The sequence below is a fragment of the Mytilus galloprovincialis genome, chromosome 1 (assembly GCF_965363235.1).
Source record: "Mytilus galloprovincialis chromosome 1, xbMytGall1.hap1.1, whole genome shotgun sequence".
Classification (NCBI taxonomy): domain Eukaryota; kingdom Metazoa; phylum Mollusca; class Bivalvia; order Mytilida; family Mytilidae; genus Mytilus; species Mytilus galloprovincialis.
In genome coordinates this window covers 68,709,949-68,724,726 of record NC_134838.1, presented here as the reverse complement: position 1 = coordinate 68,724,726, position 14,778 = coordinate 68,709,949, and the positions used below count along the sequence as shown (strand labels likewise).

At 30.6% G+C, this 14,778-nt stretch overlaps 1 protein-coding gene and 1 long non-coding RNA gene across 12 annotated transcripts in view; one reads left to right on the top strand and one right to left on the bottom strand.

Annotated features, from left to right (window-relative positions):
* LOC143082519 (uncharacterized) overlaps nt 1-10,495 on the top strand; it is a 31,652-nt gene extending 21,157 nt beyond the window's left edge. For both annotated transcript variants that reach the window (XR_012980412.1, XR_012980411.1), the window contains one exon: nt 10,150-10,495. This is a non-coding gene — a long non-coding RNA (uncharacterized LOC143082519). The remainder of the gene's footprint in view (nt 1-10,149) is intronic.
* Nucleotides 1-14,402, bottom strand: part of LOC143082457 (adenosylhomocysteinase-like 1) — an 82,383-nt gene extending 67,981 nt beyond the window's left edge. For 4 of the 10 annotated variants that reach the window (XM_076258124.1, XM_076258132.1, XM_076258141.1 and 1 more), the window contains exons 1-2: nt 14,254-14,402; nt 4,653-4,688 (exon numbers count right to left, since the gene is read on the bottom strand). In XM_076258124.1, coding sequence (XP_076114239.1) covers nt 4,653-4,688; nt 14,254-14,370 — 153 coding nt within the window. In that variant the 5' untranslated portion in view covers nt 14,371-14,402. Of the gene's footprint in view, nt 1-4,652; nt 4,689-10,126; nt 10,260-14,253 lie in introns of those variants that run through there. The other 6 variants (XM_076258182.1, XM_076258196.1, XM_076258172.1 and 3 more) reach the window with 4 other exon arrangements.
* Between the last annotated feature and the right edge of the window lie 376 nt (nt 14,403-14,778).

The following is a 14,778-nucleotide window of genomic DNA, read 5'->3' as shown; positions in this document are numbered from 1 at the left end:
GAAGCATTTATATAATTACATGCCGTTTTTGGAAGAAATATTTAATATTTTTATTAAATAAATGTTGTTTGAAAACTGTATAATTTTCTTTAATGGTTGGCTTCAAGACATGGTCACCAGTGTCAGATTTTTGGTCAATGACAAAGACAACAAAATATGTTTAGAATTATTGAATATCAAACATTTTAATTGAAAAAAAAATGACAAGAATATGTTCAACTCACAGTTATTTCAAACAACAGGAGCTTTCTTGGATCATTAATCTTATCGGATCAAACTGTTTCTAAAATTATCTATAAATAACAAAACTTCCAAAAAAACCCTTTCTTTTGGTGTATAGAACATTAAAATAACTTGATGCATATTCTTACAATAAACAATCAAACTAAGCAATACCATTTATATGTTTTGTCTACGGACAAGACATTGTATTCATATTTAATGAAATGCATTATTAAAACCTAATTTTGATATAGCTGAAAATGTTCTCTTGAAAAAAACAACATACATTTTATCAGGTTTATCTATTAAATGATGCTTAACTTCGAGGGAAATGGAAACAAATACATTTTGATAATGTCTACGGACAAGACATTTTATTGACATTCAATTAAATGCTTTCAAAGATGATTGTTAAAGTTAAGATTAAAAGTTAATAATTAAATTTTAAGCTGTGTTTTTTAAATTTTGGAAAATATAAAAATGTACCCATAATTCTTTACATATCTCAATAATTTATTGATTAAGCCAAAATGAAGACACATTCTTTTAACTGAAATCCATATATCTGACTGTTTAAAACAATCAAACTATTATTAAAACTCAATTTTGACATAGTTGAATGTGTTCTCTTGAAAAAATAACATACATTTTACCTATCAAATTAGGCTGAACTCAAGGAAATTGGATACAAATATATTGTGGTAATGTCTACGGACAAGACAATTTCAGTTAAAAAAAAAAATCTGTTAGAATTAATTGTGACTATATTTATGTTGAAAATACTGAGTTTTAATTTGAATAGATAACTTTCATCACCTATAAATAAGATTTAAGTTCCATAGCAGACAAATAATTGAATTTAATACTTGTTATGTACAAGTGTCTTGTCCGTAGACACTTCCTCATCCGCTGTTAATACTGAAATGCAAAAGATAAAGTTAGAGAGAGAGAAATCCTTTTTCTTCATTTGATTTAGTTAATCTTTTAAGGTATGCATCAACTGGAATAAACAATATTGAAGTAAAATAAGGTATGCTTTTTATGACTGATAATCTGACACTTTTTAAAATCCACTCCTGTAAAGTAATTTTACAAAAATTGATAACACTTAAATTACCATTTATTTATTAAAAATAAGATATTTCTAAGTTTAAACAGCACATAGGACTAATTAAGACCCATAAGGCCAAGCAATATTGATAAAAAGACATGTCTACGGACAAGACATGTGTCTACGGACAAGACATTCTGACATATTTTTGAATTTTTTCCTCTATTAATAGATGGTAGAAAAAAATGTTAGAAGTGTTTTCATATCTACAAAAGAACAGGAACTTAGCAATGCAACATTAATGTAATTATGCTTCCAGTTTACTAGGGAATGCATGTCTACGGACAAGACATTTTTTCACTTTATTTGTATATCCAACTTTGATGGCATATATCTCCAGCTAGGGTACTGCAATTTGGATAAATGAGGTAGTTTTTGATAATGTATATACTAGAAGAGAAAACAAAACACATAATAGCATAAATTTGATTTATTTTTCTCTTTTATCACTACACTGAGCAAGCTAAAAACAAAAGTACAAAATTGCATAACAAGCGCATAGTATTCAACTTTTTATCATAACTTTGTAACCACTGAAGATTTTTTGTTGCAACAACCAGTAAAAGAAAGAAGAATAAATTGTCTATAACAGTGAACCAATAATGTAGTTCAAATTAAGTTCACTTATTAACTATCAATTGATAAAAACAGTGAAATTTTAAATGAAACAACATAACGTGAAATTTTGCCCATTTTCAGCGTGTATTTTAGTGTTTTTTTTCAAAACGGTACCACCTATACATGATATTTGATATTCATTGTGAAACCCTACATTCTCTCCTTCAGTTCAAAGATGTATTACTTATGTAAAGTTTATATTCTTGTCTTTACAAGCCTATAACATGGACCCAATATGAAATGCACATCTGATCTTGGCTAGGCCGTTGACCAAAAACTTTAACCTGAAACATGCACTGTCATTTTCTATGTTCAGTGGACCATGAAATTGGGGTCAAAAGTTTAATTTGGCTTTAAAATTAGAAAAATCATATCATAAGGAACATGTGTACTAAGTTTCAAGTTGATTGGACTTCAACTTCATCAAAAACTACCTTGACCAAAAACTTTAACCTGAAGCGGGACAGACAGACGAACAGACAGACAGACAGACAGACAGACAGACGAATGGACGCACAGACCAGAAAACATAATGCCCCTCTACTATCGTAGGTGGGGCATAAAAATGTGGTGCACACTGAATAACGCGCGTAACGGGTTATTTAACAGTCTGCACCACATTTTTTATGCTATTTTGAATAGACAGAAAAAATATTACAGTCATTTCTTATAATTTAATTCTAAATTCCATTTTAAACTGTAGAAAACCATGAAAAAACGTTGATGACGTCACAGTCACATGACTAAATTATGTTTATGGGCTCATAACAAAATAACTTCAGCCAATTAGAAGACGTGTTACATCCAAAATATTAAATTATATATATTTACAGATCTAACATTGTTGGGTTGATGTTTAGACGAGTTGTATATAATATATATATATATATATTATATATATATATGATTGGAACTAGTTTTTTCTTAATAAAAAATTGTTGATATTTGTAAAAGCCTACAATGTCACGATGAAGGTGGTACTAACAGCTAACTAGAGTAGCCAGCTGACATATGATTTATGATTGCATAAAACAAGTAATACTATATATATATGATGAGGATTCATTTCATTGGTGGATACATATCAGTTTTTCATAAATTTTATTAATTATTACATGTACAATGTACTGTAAATTCAGAAATTATTGTGTGGGATACTTATGTTCTTTTGTTGTACTGTTATACCACTGTCCCAGGTTAGGGCAAGGGTTGGGATCCCGCTAACATGTTTAACTCCGACACATTATTTAAGTATGTGTCTGTCCCAAGTTAGGAGCCTGTAATTCAGTGGTTGTCGTTTGTTTATGTGTTACATATTTGTTTTTCGTTCATTTTTTTATATAAACTAGAACACATCCGTGATATCGCGGGTCCGTGACTGAATTAAAGTATATAACTATGCGCAAGCCAAATTTTAATATTAGTATTGTCATCTGATAAAGTCATGACGATTATAAGATACGCAGTTTTCTCTGCTTTCAAATCTTTCTGTTTGAATCCGTCGAACTGGAACTTATCAATTATTGGTAGTATTAATTAGTTGGAAAACAAAAGGTCCTGGAATGGAATATTTTTTAATCAACAGCATTGTCCTATATTAGTTATAAAGTTGAATTCTTTGATTCTCTGTTTTACGTCATGCCCACTAACAACTTGAAAACTGTACCTATACGCCTTATTTTAGTCCAGATTTTTAGTATTCGTATTGTTATCTTAGAAAGTTTTACTGATTAAAATGCTACAATAGGTAACAATTTGACAATCTAGTAGTGTCAACCCTGTGAATATGACCCGCATAGCATATTAATCCTGAATACACCGTTTGGTGGTGCGCCTGTCAGATGCGGAACGTACAAATAAGGTAATAGGTAACAGGTGAATATACTATTAGTATCGGTATCGGACTCAACCCGGAACTTCTTAATTATTGGCAATATTAATTACGTGGAAAACAAAAGGGCCTGGAGTGGTGTAATTTTTAATCTACACCTTTGTACTATATTAGTTATATATAAAGTTGAATTCTTTGATTCGTCGTTTTTACGTGAGGACGGCTGACAAATTGGACCTCGTAATTTTAGTATTATAGATAAGGCCGTTAGTTTTCTCGTTTGAATTGTTTTACATTGTCTTATCAGGGCCTTTTATAGCTGACTATGCGGTATGGGCTTTGCTCATTGTTGAAGGCCGTACGATGACCTATAGTTGTTAATGTCTGTGTCATTTTGGTCTCTTGTGGACAGTTGTCTCATTGGCAATTATACCACATCTTCTTTTTTATATTATCATTGTGATTGTTGCAGAATGCTATACAGATATATATCTGTCAGATATCAGAACAAGTTCTTATCTAATTGTGATTCTTATCCATTCCTATTATACACAATAATAAAAGCCTCATAATAGTTTCTGAATTTACAGTATATATATACCAACACACTAGCTTCTTAAAGACAGCGATCAAAGTGCACAGTAAGCTTAGCAGCGCCAGCGAGCCATTAAAACGACAGGAAGTACAACATCAGGAAGAAAATGCGCTCTGACAACAAAACCAAAAGCATTTTCAAGATAATTGCACAGAAATAAGTAGTGTGTTGAAACAGTGGATCAAAACACTCAAAGAGAGACAAAAACTGATATACATTTATAGTTCATGCATAAATGAATCCACATGGAAGTATTTTCTAGCCTACAACAGTACCTTCTTTTTCTTGCCAACGTTTATAAGTTTGATATCCTAAAAATAAAAAAAAATCACATGCTACAGAAACAATAACAAACCGTCTACATTGGGAGCTTATTGTATGGCAATATCATTTTCTTTTTTTCATACTTGACTAAAAGAACATGACAAGATGTTTTTACACTAAACGTGTGCCATTATTCAAATTTTGCATCCCAAATTAAGAAAACTGACACCATGCATTGAAATAAAAAAGATTTGTTGAATGACATTAGAAGGTTATCATGGTTATTCAGAGCAATTTCTAGGGTAAATTCATAGACAATTTTATCTAAATACCCAAAGTGAAAATAAGTCTATTTAATTAGTATTAGCGCCTAATTTTGCCACGGATAATGCAGATCCTCAATACAATATACATCTAGAATGAACATCATATTATTATTTTTCTAAAGTACATGTACTTTGCCATACAATAAAAGTTTGTACAAGTTGATATTCTACACGGGATCTAATATAATGTTGTATTCCTATTCATATTCATGCAATAAAATTATATTAAATACAATATTTGAATAAATGAAGGGGTGCTACATGTACATGTATATAACAGATCAATGATACACTGATACTCATCAATTTATGTAAAAATGTACATGATATCATGTTAACCTGTTCTATTTTCAACCAGCAACTTCTAGAAAATTCTGTTGATTCTGTATACCTCATTGTATAAGCATCCTTGATTTTGATTGGCTGATACCTGGTACAAATTTCTCATGTTTATTTTAAGATGATTTTAACTTATGTTTCATCACCTCCAGGGTAAGTATTTTTTTTAGTCTCTCTGACCAGTTATCTGTTTAAACTTTTATGCCCCTCTTTCAGGGGAGATAACTTGTATACTTTATCAAATATGTCACTCTGTTATATCTAATGTCTAAAGAGTAAAAGATTAATTGATTTCAATTTTGAATGTAAAACTTAACCAGCTCTATTGATCTTTGGTCATGTTGGTGTAATTAAACAGATATCAAGATCAAGAGGGATTTTTGAGGAAAATACCAGTCTCGGGTAACATTTTGTCTATCAGCTATAAATGTTTTCTTTCTCTGCTCATTCTTTTGCATCCCCCAAAACCTGATCGATATATATATTTTTTTAATATCACTGTGATTTTTGAGATACAAAGTAACAAATGGCAATCTTTTAATAGAATCTTCAAATTTGAGTGAAAAAATAACCCAAATAAGTCCCTTGTCACACCCCAGTATATAAGACAGCAGTCAATGTGCAGTTCACCTAACAAATGTTAAGGCAAAAGCAGAAATCTTAAATTGATCAATACAACAAAAACATTAATTCATACATGCAGTCGCCTACATAAATCAACTAAACAGGAGATGATATCATTAAAATACTCTAAATTTTCTATTTTCTCTGAAGTTGAAATAAAAACAAGGCCCTTTATATAATTACCAGAAGGAATCTTAAAGAAGAAACAATTTTATTCTGTGAGTTTTAAATTTGACAAATTGTTTATACAGTAAAACTATGGTAGATTTTGCTTTTTAATCCATTTTATATGAGAGGGACAGGTAAAGGATAGGTATAGCTTGTACACTGTAGGCTAGCTGCGGAACCGTAGCTCTTAGGTCCTTATGTTATATTTTTACTATTTGCGGACCACAAATAGTCAAAAAATAACATAAGGACCTAAGAGCTACGGTTCCGCAGCTAACTGTAAGCTAGCCAACCTGCCTACATAATGGACTGGAAATAAATTAATGTTTCTTTTGCCTTTTACCATAATAAGGTTCAAATACAGTCTATACCTTTATATAGAAATATGGATAAACATAGGTGGATCCAGGAGGGGACTTTCCCCCCCCCCCCTTTTTTTTGAGGGAAAAATTTGGTTGATTAAATAGGAAATTACTGAAGCATGATTGTAGCGGGGCCCCTTTATTTCTGCAGTCAATGCCCCCTCCCCCTGAAAGAAATTTTTGGATCAGCCACAGAAAACATGTTTATAAAGCAAACAAAACATTTGTTAATTTTGAGTTTAAAGCAATAGAAAATGATTGGAAAAAAAATGACTGATTGATTTATGAGTAGACAGAAAGTAAAATCCATAATGCAGTGTATTTTTGGTAAACATTTCTAGATAACAAGTTGTGTGTCTGATATTTAGATCTGAAGAAGGATTGTCAATTTCAAACCTTGCTTAAAATAGATTAACCATTTCAACTACAAAAAAACTAAGGCAAGCATTACTTAAACCTCACATAAGTCAAGTTCCAAGAACAGTTATCGGTTTTAATCACTGTGAATTTTGGATCTTGCCAATTACTTATAAATATCCTAACATAGGACATGTCATCCTATGGCAATTTACTTCTTATTAAATTTTGTCCATTGACCTGATTGACATCATGTATTGTAGTTCATTGATTGAAATGGTTTGTTTATAGCTTTAGATTGGTATTTTGGAGGTGCTTTAAAAAGATATTATAGACATGGATGGAGAGGTGCCCATTGGCACCCATACCACATCTTCTTATGTTTTAAGGCAAAGATATTTATATATTATGCTGTGGTTCCTTATTCAAATTGATTCACTGTTTTTAGCAAAAATCAGGCTTTTGTTTCATATTGTCAGCTTATAACAAATATACAGTATGGTTTTTATTTTGACTGTTGAAGGCTGAACAGTGAATTTTACTTGTTTATATCCTTTGCCTTCGATTTATAGTGGATGGTAAGTAACTTCTTTCATTGGCAATCATACCACATCTCATTATTTTTATATTTAGATGGTTGTTGCCTCCAAAATACAATGTATCCCTTTTCTTCATACAATATCTCTTATTTTTGCAGAATCATAGTGTTTGAAATCAATCTTGATCTTCATTGTAAATCAACAAAATAATTTATTCATTCCTTTAAAATTTACATAGTTGAAAACTCATGTTTCACCCAAAACTTGACCAAATGGGTACTAAATTACCAAAAATAAATGACCCAGAAATTCAATCCCAAAGGCTATGTTAACAGGTACCAAAGGTATGGAATTTAATGATAAAAATTTGAATATATATGAGAAAGGTCACAAAGTTGACCTTGATATTTAATTTTCATTTCTCTGTCTTTTTCTTATATCAATTCAACTTCATTGACATACATGTACATACACCCTAAACTCTTCATTTCTATTTTCTTGGTCATCCCTCCAATTAATTATGATACTATCATTATTCAAAAATACCATTCAGTTTTACGATACATAGATTTATATACAGATGTCATGCATGCACTATGACATTATTTACCTTGTGGCAATAAAATGAATTATTTTATGACAACATCGACCTTAACATATCTGTACAATGATATGTAGAGGACATTACGCTATTTTCAAAGTCAATCATCTTCTGTTTAACATTGTATATCTACCACATAAATATAATTTTCAAAATATTAAATTTATATGTAAATCTATGTACACGTAGTAGAATACTATGTGTAGCTGTATATAGGGAAGGTGAATTAAAATGTCTTGGAAATGTCATCTTTACTATAATCTGAGGTCATCATTCCTTATAAATTCTTCTGTTTACCATTGTTTTATCAACCCACATTAATATCATTTTCAAAATATCAATTTCATATATAAATGTATGTAGTAGAATGTTTTTGAAATGTCTGTAGGGAAGGTGAATAAAAATATCTTGAAAATGTCATCTTTACGATAATCTGAGGTCTCCAATCCATTAATGAGTTGTATGATTTATTAACATAATTTTCAAAATATTCATAAATTTCATATATATATATAAATAAATGTATGTAAAATTGTTTTGAAATGTCTGTAGGGAGGGCAAATAAACGTGTCTTGGAAATGTCATCTTTACAATAATCTGAGGTCTCAAATCCATTAATAAGTCGTGTGATTTATTAAGAATGTATATAAAGATTTATCATGAGATATTAGTAGAATTAGACAATTAATCAATGTTATAAATTGAAACTCAGTATGGATTTGACATGCTGCGTCAGGTGCTTCAAGATGAAATTAATGGAAATTCAGCTTTAAATTAGAATTTAACTGTTTTTTCCCAGAAATTTTTTGAAAGATCACTAGGGAAAGAAATTTTTTATAGGGCAGAGGTGGTTAAAAAAACGTTCTAAAGAATGGTTTCATGAATTTTGTTGGAATTTGTCTAGAAAATAATTAGAGGGTTGAATGTTTAAGGACAGGGAACAAATTATTGCACAGGTGAACATAGGTTTTGTTCATTGTTGAAGGCCATATGATGACCTATAGTTGATAACTTCTGTCATTTGGTGTCTTGTGAAGAGTGCAGCAATCATACCACATCTTGATATCTTTTTATAACTTTAACATACCGGTACCGTCTCTAGAGAAAACACTGTCAGATTGAGCAAAAACAGATAATCTAAGTAAAACTAATGCTTTACTAAAAACATATAAAAGTCTAGTATAAATGGCATCTAATCAATTGTAGTAAAAAAAAATCAACTGGTTTTTTTCACATTTCCAATAAAATCTGACATGCAACTTGGTGTCTGCAGATGTGTGCATGTATATTTTGAACAATTTAATATTGTACATAGCTGAAACAAAAATCATTATCTAAGAATAATCTTTATAATTGCAATACAACATGTACAGGTACTTGTATATCAAATCATTAAGGCCATTGAAAAATGAATGTTGGTTTCCCCTAATTCAAGATTTATTGTTTCTATAATATATTCTTTTTGGCAAAAAATCAAACGAGCCACAAGCAGTTCCTCTCTACAGGGAATTTAACCATTGACAGGTAATTCTACCAGAAAATAAAATTTAACATTATATTTTGGTCTTTGTAGTGATCATTGCATGATAATAGTCTTAAAATTTTTTTATTCTATTTTCGGATTTGTTAAAAATAAATGTAAAAGGGTAAAAGAAGACCTGCCAAGGTTAAGGGAAACCAACAATCTATTTGCATGGCCGAATAAGTTTTAGAAATTAACTATGCATCTCCCATGTTTGGAGTAAAGCTTCATCCCAATAGCATGAATAGCCATGTAAATGATGATACATGTAGCAAAGAAGTTGGATACCTGTATAAAAGTTCACATCTTGAACAGAACATTCAAATTAAAAAAGATCAAGCTGACAGGAAAAGTGATATTGAATCATTGTTAAAATGACCATAATCAAAATAATATATGGTATTTTATCTCACACAAACTTTAAGTCCTGAAATGCTACTGGCATCTTGAATTTTTTTTCTCACAAAATCAAGTTAAACTTACAAAAACATCCTGTCATAAAAGAAATACTTAAGATATTGACCACTGAATTTAAGATATTGAAAAAAAGTGTAATTTAAAAAGATTTACAGAATAAACTGACCAAGAAGTGTTTTCGATGCTTTTCCTAAAAAAAACCAACCAACTCTAAAAAACTCTTGACTGACCTTGAGCTCATTTTCTAATTCAGTAACAGCAGCAGACGGACGCCTAGTTCTACTCAACAAAGGCTGAGATGTTGTCATGGTAACAGAAAATCAAAATCCCTCACTAAGAAAGAGAGGATGTCGTATAATGTGAGCTTAAAACCTTGAAGAACCGACAAAATTGTGCCGTTTACATCAGGTAAAGTCAATGAACAAGAAAAGATGGCGGAAATGGTAATTAGATGAAAGGATTACCTGAAGTAAAACAACAGATATTAATTGTACTTAAGGTGTTAAAATGACAAGTGACACATTTTTACAGACAGGACATCTACTATGTATGTACAAAATTTGAGTGAATAATTAAATTAAAATAGACCAAAACTTAAACCAATCTTGAAAAACTTTGTTAAAGACCCTCAGTTTTTTTTTTATTTGTCTCTGAAATCTTGGACACTCGCTCCAAAAAAACATTTTTTTTGACAAGAACTTTTTCAATGTGAATTAAAAAAAGATACAACACACAAACAAAATCTTTTTAACAAAAATATGTGACATGCTACTTTCCTCAGTCATTTCAACCTGATAGGACTAAGATACACTGTGCTTATTAAATCTTCTTTACTTCTGACATGTATCTTTGAATCCTTCCCCAATCTGAAATTGTCATTTTGCTACCCTATCCTTTTATTGATATGGAGTTACGAAACAAAAGTGGTGGTTTGAGGGATTTGACCACCAAAATTTTAGAATTTTGTAATAGAAATAGTGGTGAGGATGAGCAGTTTTTTATCAGGGACCACCAGATATAAAAAGATTTCAAGAACTCTGGTCATAATTAGCCTTTCAATTCGCAGAAAGATACAACTCTAAGATAATAAAATGCTTCCAATCATGAATGCAAGAACTTTGTTAAAATGGAGGTACATTTTTTTGTACATGTAATGTCCATGTATAATCATGATAATAGGGCAAATAAGCAGTGGGTCTGCATCCACTTTAAATATCAACCATATCAATAATAAAATAAGACGTAACAGATAAAGTAAATAGTAGTACTGATTCTGTCAAAAGAGAGGCCAAAGATACCAAAGCTAAATTCAAACTCTTAAGTTGAAAATAAACTGAAAATGTCAAGGCGGATAAAGAACAAAAGACAACAACAGTACATGTAACACAAAACACAACATAGAAACCTAAAGATGGTCTTGAAAAGGGCATGACATCACCCCATGCTAAATTGTTTGATAAAACACTAAGACCAAAAACCAAGGGGGATCTCAGGTCACAGGTGCTCTGAAAGAGTAAGCAAATCCTGCTCCACATCATCATATATGTATGGCACCTAAAAACTAAAGTGGATACATTCCATGCACAGCTAATTTGAACCAATTTTTGGCTATTTTTAGACTCTTTGGTAATGTACAAATACCAGGTAGGTGCTACATGACGTATATGTATGGTCTTTGTTGTCTCTTTGACATATTCCCCATTTCCATTCTCAATTTTATTCTTGTACACAAAAATAATATATTCTAAAAATACTTAAACAGTTGGGATTCTTGTAATTCAGATCAATGTACATGTATACATGTAAATACATGTCCCTATATAATTGTTAACTTATATTGAGACTATACATGCTTCTTAATAAATTAGTTTAAATATCTTTATTACACTTCTTTATATCATACTTCTACTTTTACAAATCAATAATGACAATAATAAACATGTCAAAACTTTCATTGTTGATATTTCCAGCACATTTCCTCTTGTGTAAATTTTACATAAAAATGTATGATTTGTTCATAATCATTTTTGACTCTACCAGTCAGGTTTTAAAAACATACATGTAAAAAAAGTATGCTTCATACCATTATTTTGTCATGACTGAATATTGTAAATGTAGTTGTAAATGTAAACTGCCTTTAATTTGTTTTAAAAATTCGAATAAAGCACATTCTTTTTAGTAAACAGAACCTCTTCCTCATACATACATGTATAGTACAATCAACCTTCAAAATACACAATGTTCATGACTTGTTTACATGTGCATGCATGAAAAAAACTGTTTTTTTTTTAGTAAACATGGTTAACAAAATATCATATTAACAAAGTTCATGACACTATTAAACTTGTGCATTGTACATAAACAATACTAAAATTGAGAATGGAAATGGGGAATATGTCAAAGAGACAACAACCCGACCATAGAGAAGACAACAGCCGAAGGCCATCAATGGGTCTTCAATGCAGAGAGAAACTCCCGCAGCAGGAGGAGTCCTTCAGCTGGCCCCTAAACAAATACATGTATGTTACAAGTTCAGTGATAATGGACATCATACCAAACTCCAAATTTTACACAAGAAACTTTAATTAAAAATCATACAAGACTAACAAAGGCCAGAAGTTCCTTACTTGGGACAAAATGCTACATACATATTATTCAATTAAAAGAGAAGAAAAATATGTTCTAATATACTGTTTTTTATTCATGTAGCATGAAAAAGGTAAATTCCTAAAGATCTAGAACTTGTAAACAAAATGAAATAAAAAACTCCTTTCTGGCATCTTCATTTTTACACCATACAAAACAATGTACCCGTTACCTCTATAAAAATAGTTTATAATATACATATTTCTGATCATCAACTTGAACATGATGAAAGATGGTATTTTTTTTCAAAGACATATGTTTAAAAAAAAAATGCAAAATCTCCCCTCGCAGATAGAAATAAAAAGAACCAGAATTTCAAACCTGTACATGTGAACTACTATTTATTACGTTGAAAGTAAAGATATCTTTAATATGCTTGTTTTTCCTAGTGATGAAGACTGTATATTATAATAGTCCTAATAGAATTTAAAATAACTATTAAAAAAAAAAAACCACAAACTACATGTACATTGTATAAATCATTTCGTTGTTTCCAACGACGGGATATTGTAAGAACAATTGGTACCTTGTTTACATTTCTTAAAATAACCCAATTTGGGAATTTTATGAAAATATGAGTTGTGCATAAAAAAACAATGAACATTCATTGTTATAAATATATTTAAGCATTTTTGGCATCTTTTTTTATAAAGACTTATATAAAATAAGGTCCATATTGGTCAATTCAAGGATTTGTACAAATCCTTGGTCAATTATATACTTATAATATATACATGATATAAAATTGAGAATGGAAATGGGGAATGTGTCAAAGAGACAATAACCCGACCACAGAACAGACAACAGCAGAAGGTCACCTATACATGTACATGTACATGTACATGTAGGTCTTCAATGCAGCAAGAAATTCCTGCACCCAGAGGCGTCCTTCAGCTTCTCTCTATATATATATTATTAATATCAACTTTACTTGTTATAAATATTTATGATCAAATTATCATGAATTAAGTTTCTTGTCACTTGTGTGTACTGTGTTTGCATATTAACCCGTCAGGGTTTCACTTTTTGCAATAAAGTTTATAATAAAAATGTATTTATAAATAATTTTATTTCAATTACCATGATTACCTAAATCTTTAATTTTGCATACATGTACAGACAGTGATGTATATCATGCATATATATATACATAAAGTAATATAGATCTGCAGATAATCATTTGAAATCTCAAACTCATATCATATAAAGGACTGGCTTAGTGCTGGCCCTTATTAAGCTCTTGAAAGGCATTGATCGAACTCTCAAAATATCCCATGAAAATGATATGAACTAAATAACTAAAACAGGCATGCTAAAAGTTTAATAATATTTAAGAACATGATGTTCTCATTTAAGGTAAATTAGATTATAGACACTTACATGTATGACATATGTTACTACTGTTACAGACACAATTATAAATAGTTAGTACCCTTGCCCTTGCAACTTAATACAAGTGCAAAAAAATCCCTATGTTCAGAGATATTTTGATAAGTTGACAGGTGAATAAATCGATTTAAATGACTCTTGTATAAATAATGTGCATACATTGCACTGAGAAATAATACCTGCGACTGTTTTGCCTAATTCATATTGCACTTTGACTGAATTTGCACATGCACTTTGATTTTTGACATTCAGCTGCAGTTTTTAGGGGATTCCCACTTTAAATGGTTTAAAAAAAAGAACAAATGTTTTTAAATGTAAATACCCTTGTAGATCTTTCAGTCTCCGATAATTTTTTCTCAAATTTTAATCCAGGGTTTGGCTTTACTGCCAGAATACCCGCAGAATCACTTCTTCCTCCGTTTTCCATGTCCTCCGACATTTTGGCATTCTCTAATCACGTGATAAACTACTAAAAATATCACACATACCACGTGGCAAATCTGGAAATCTTTTCTGGCGGGAATAATATGAATCACAATTTTTGCGATTTCTTTTTTTACAAAATTGATATTTGATAAGTTTAGAGACTGACCATTTCCTTTTTTGGGGTGTCTAGGAAGGAATGTTTTAATTTCTTTAATTTGTCTCAAGTAACCATTTTGAATTAAAAAAAAATGAATTCAACTTGAAGCCCCATCGTGCCTTGGAACGACATCGGGGGGTCCACATTCATATATGAGGGTGGTAAAGGGGGCCCTGAACACGGAAACACGTGAAATAAAAATCGCGAAAACGTTGCACGGAAAATAAAAATCAGAAAAAAACGAAGCACGAGAAATAAAATCGT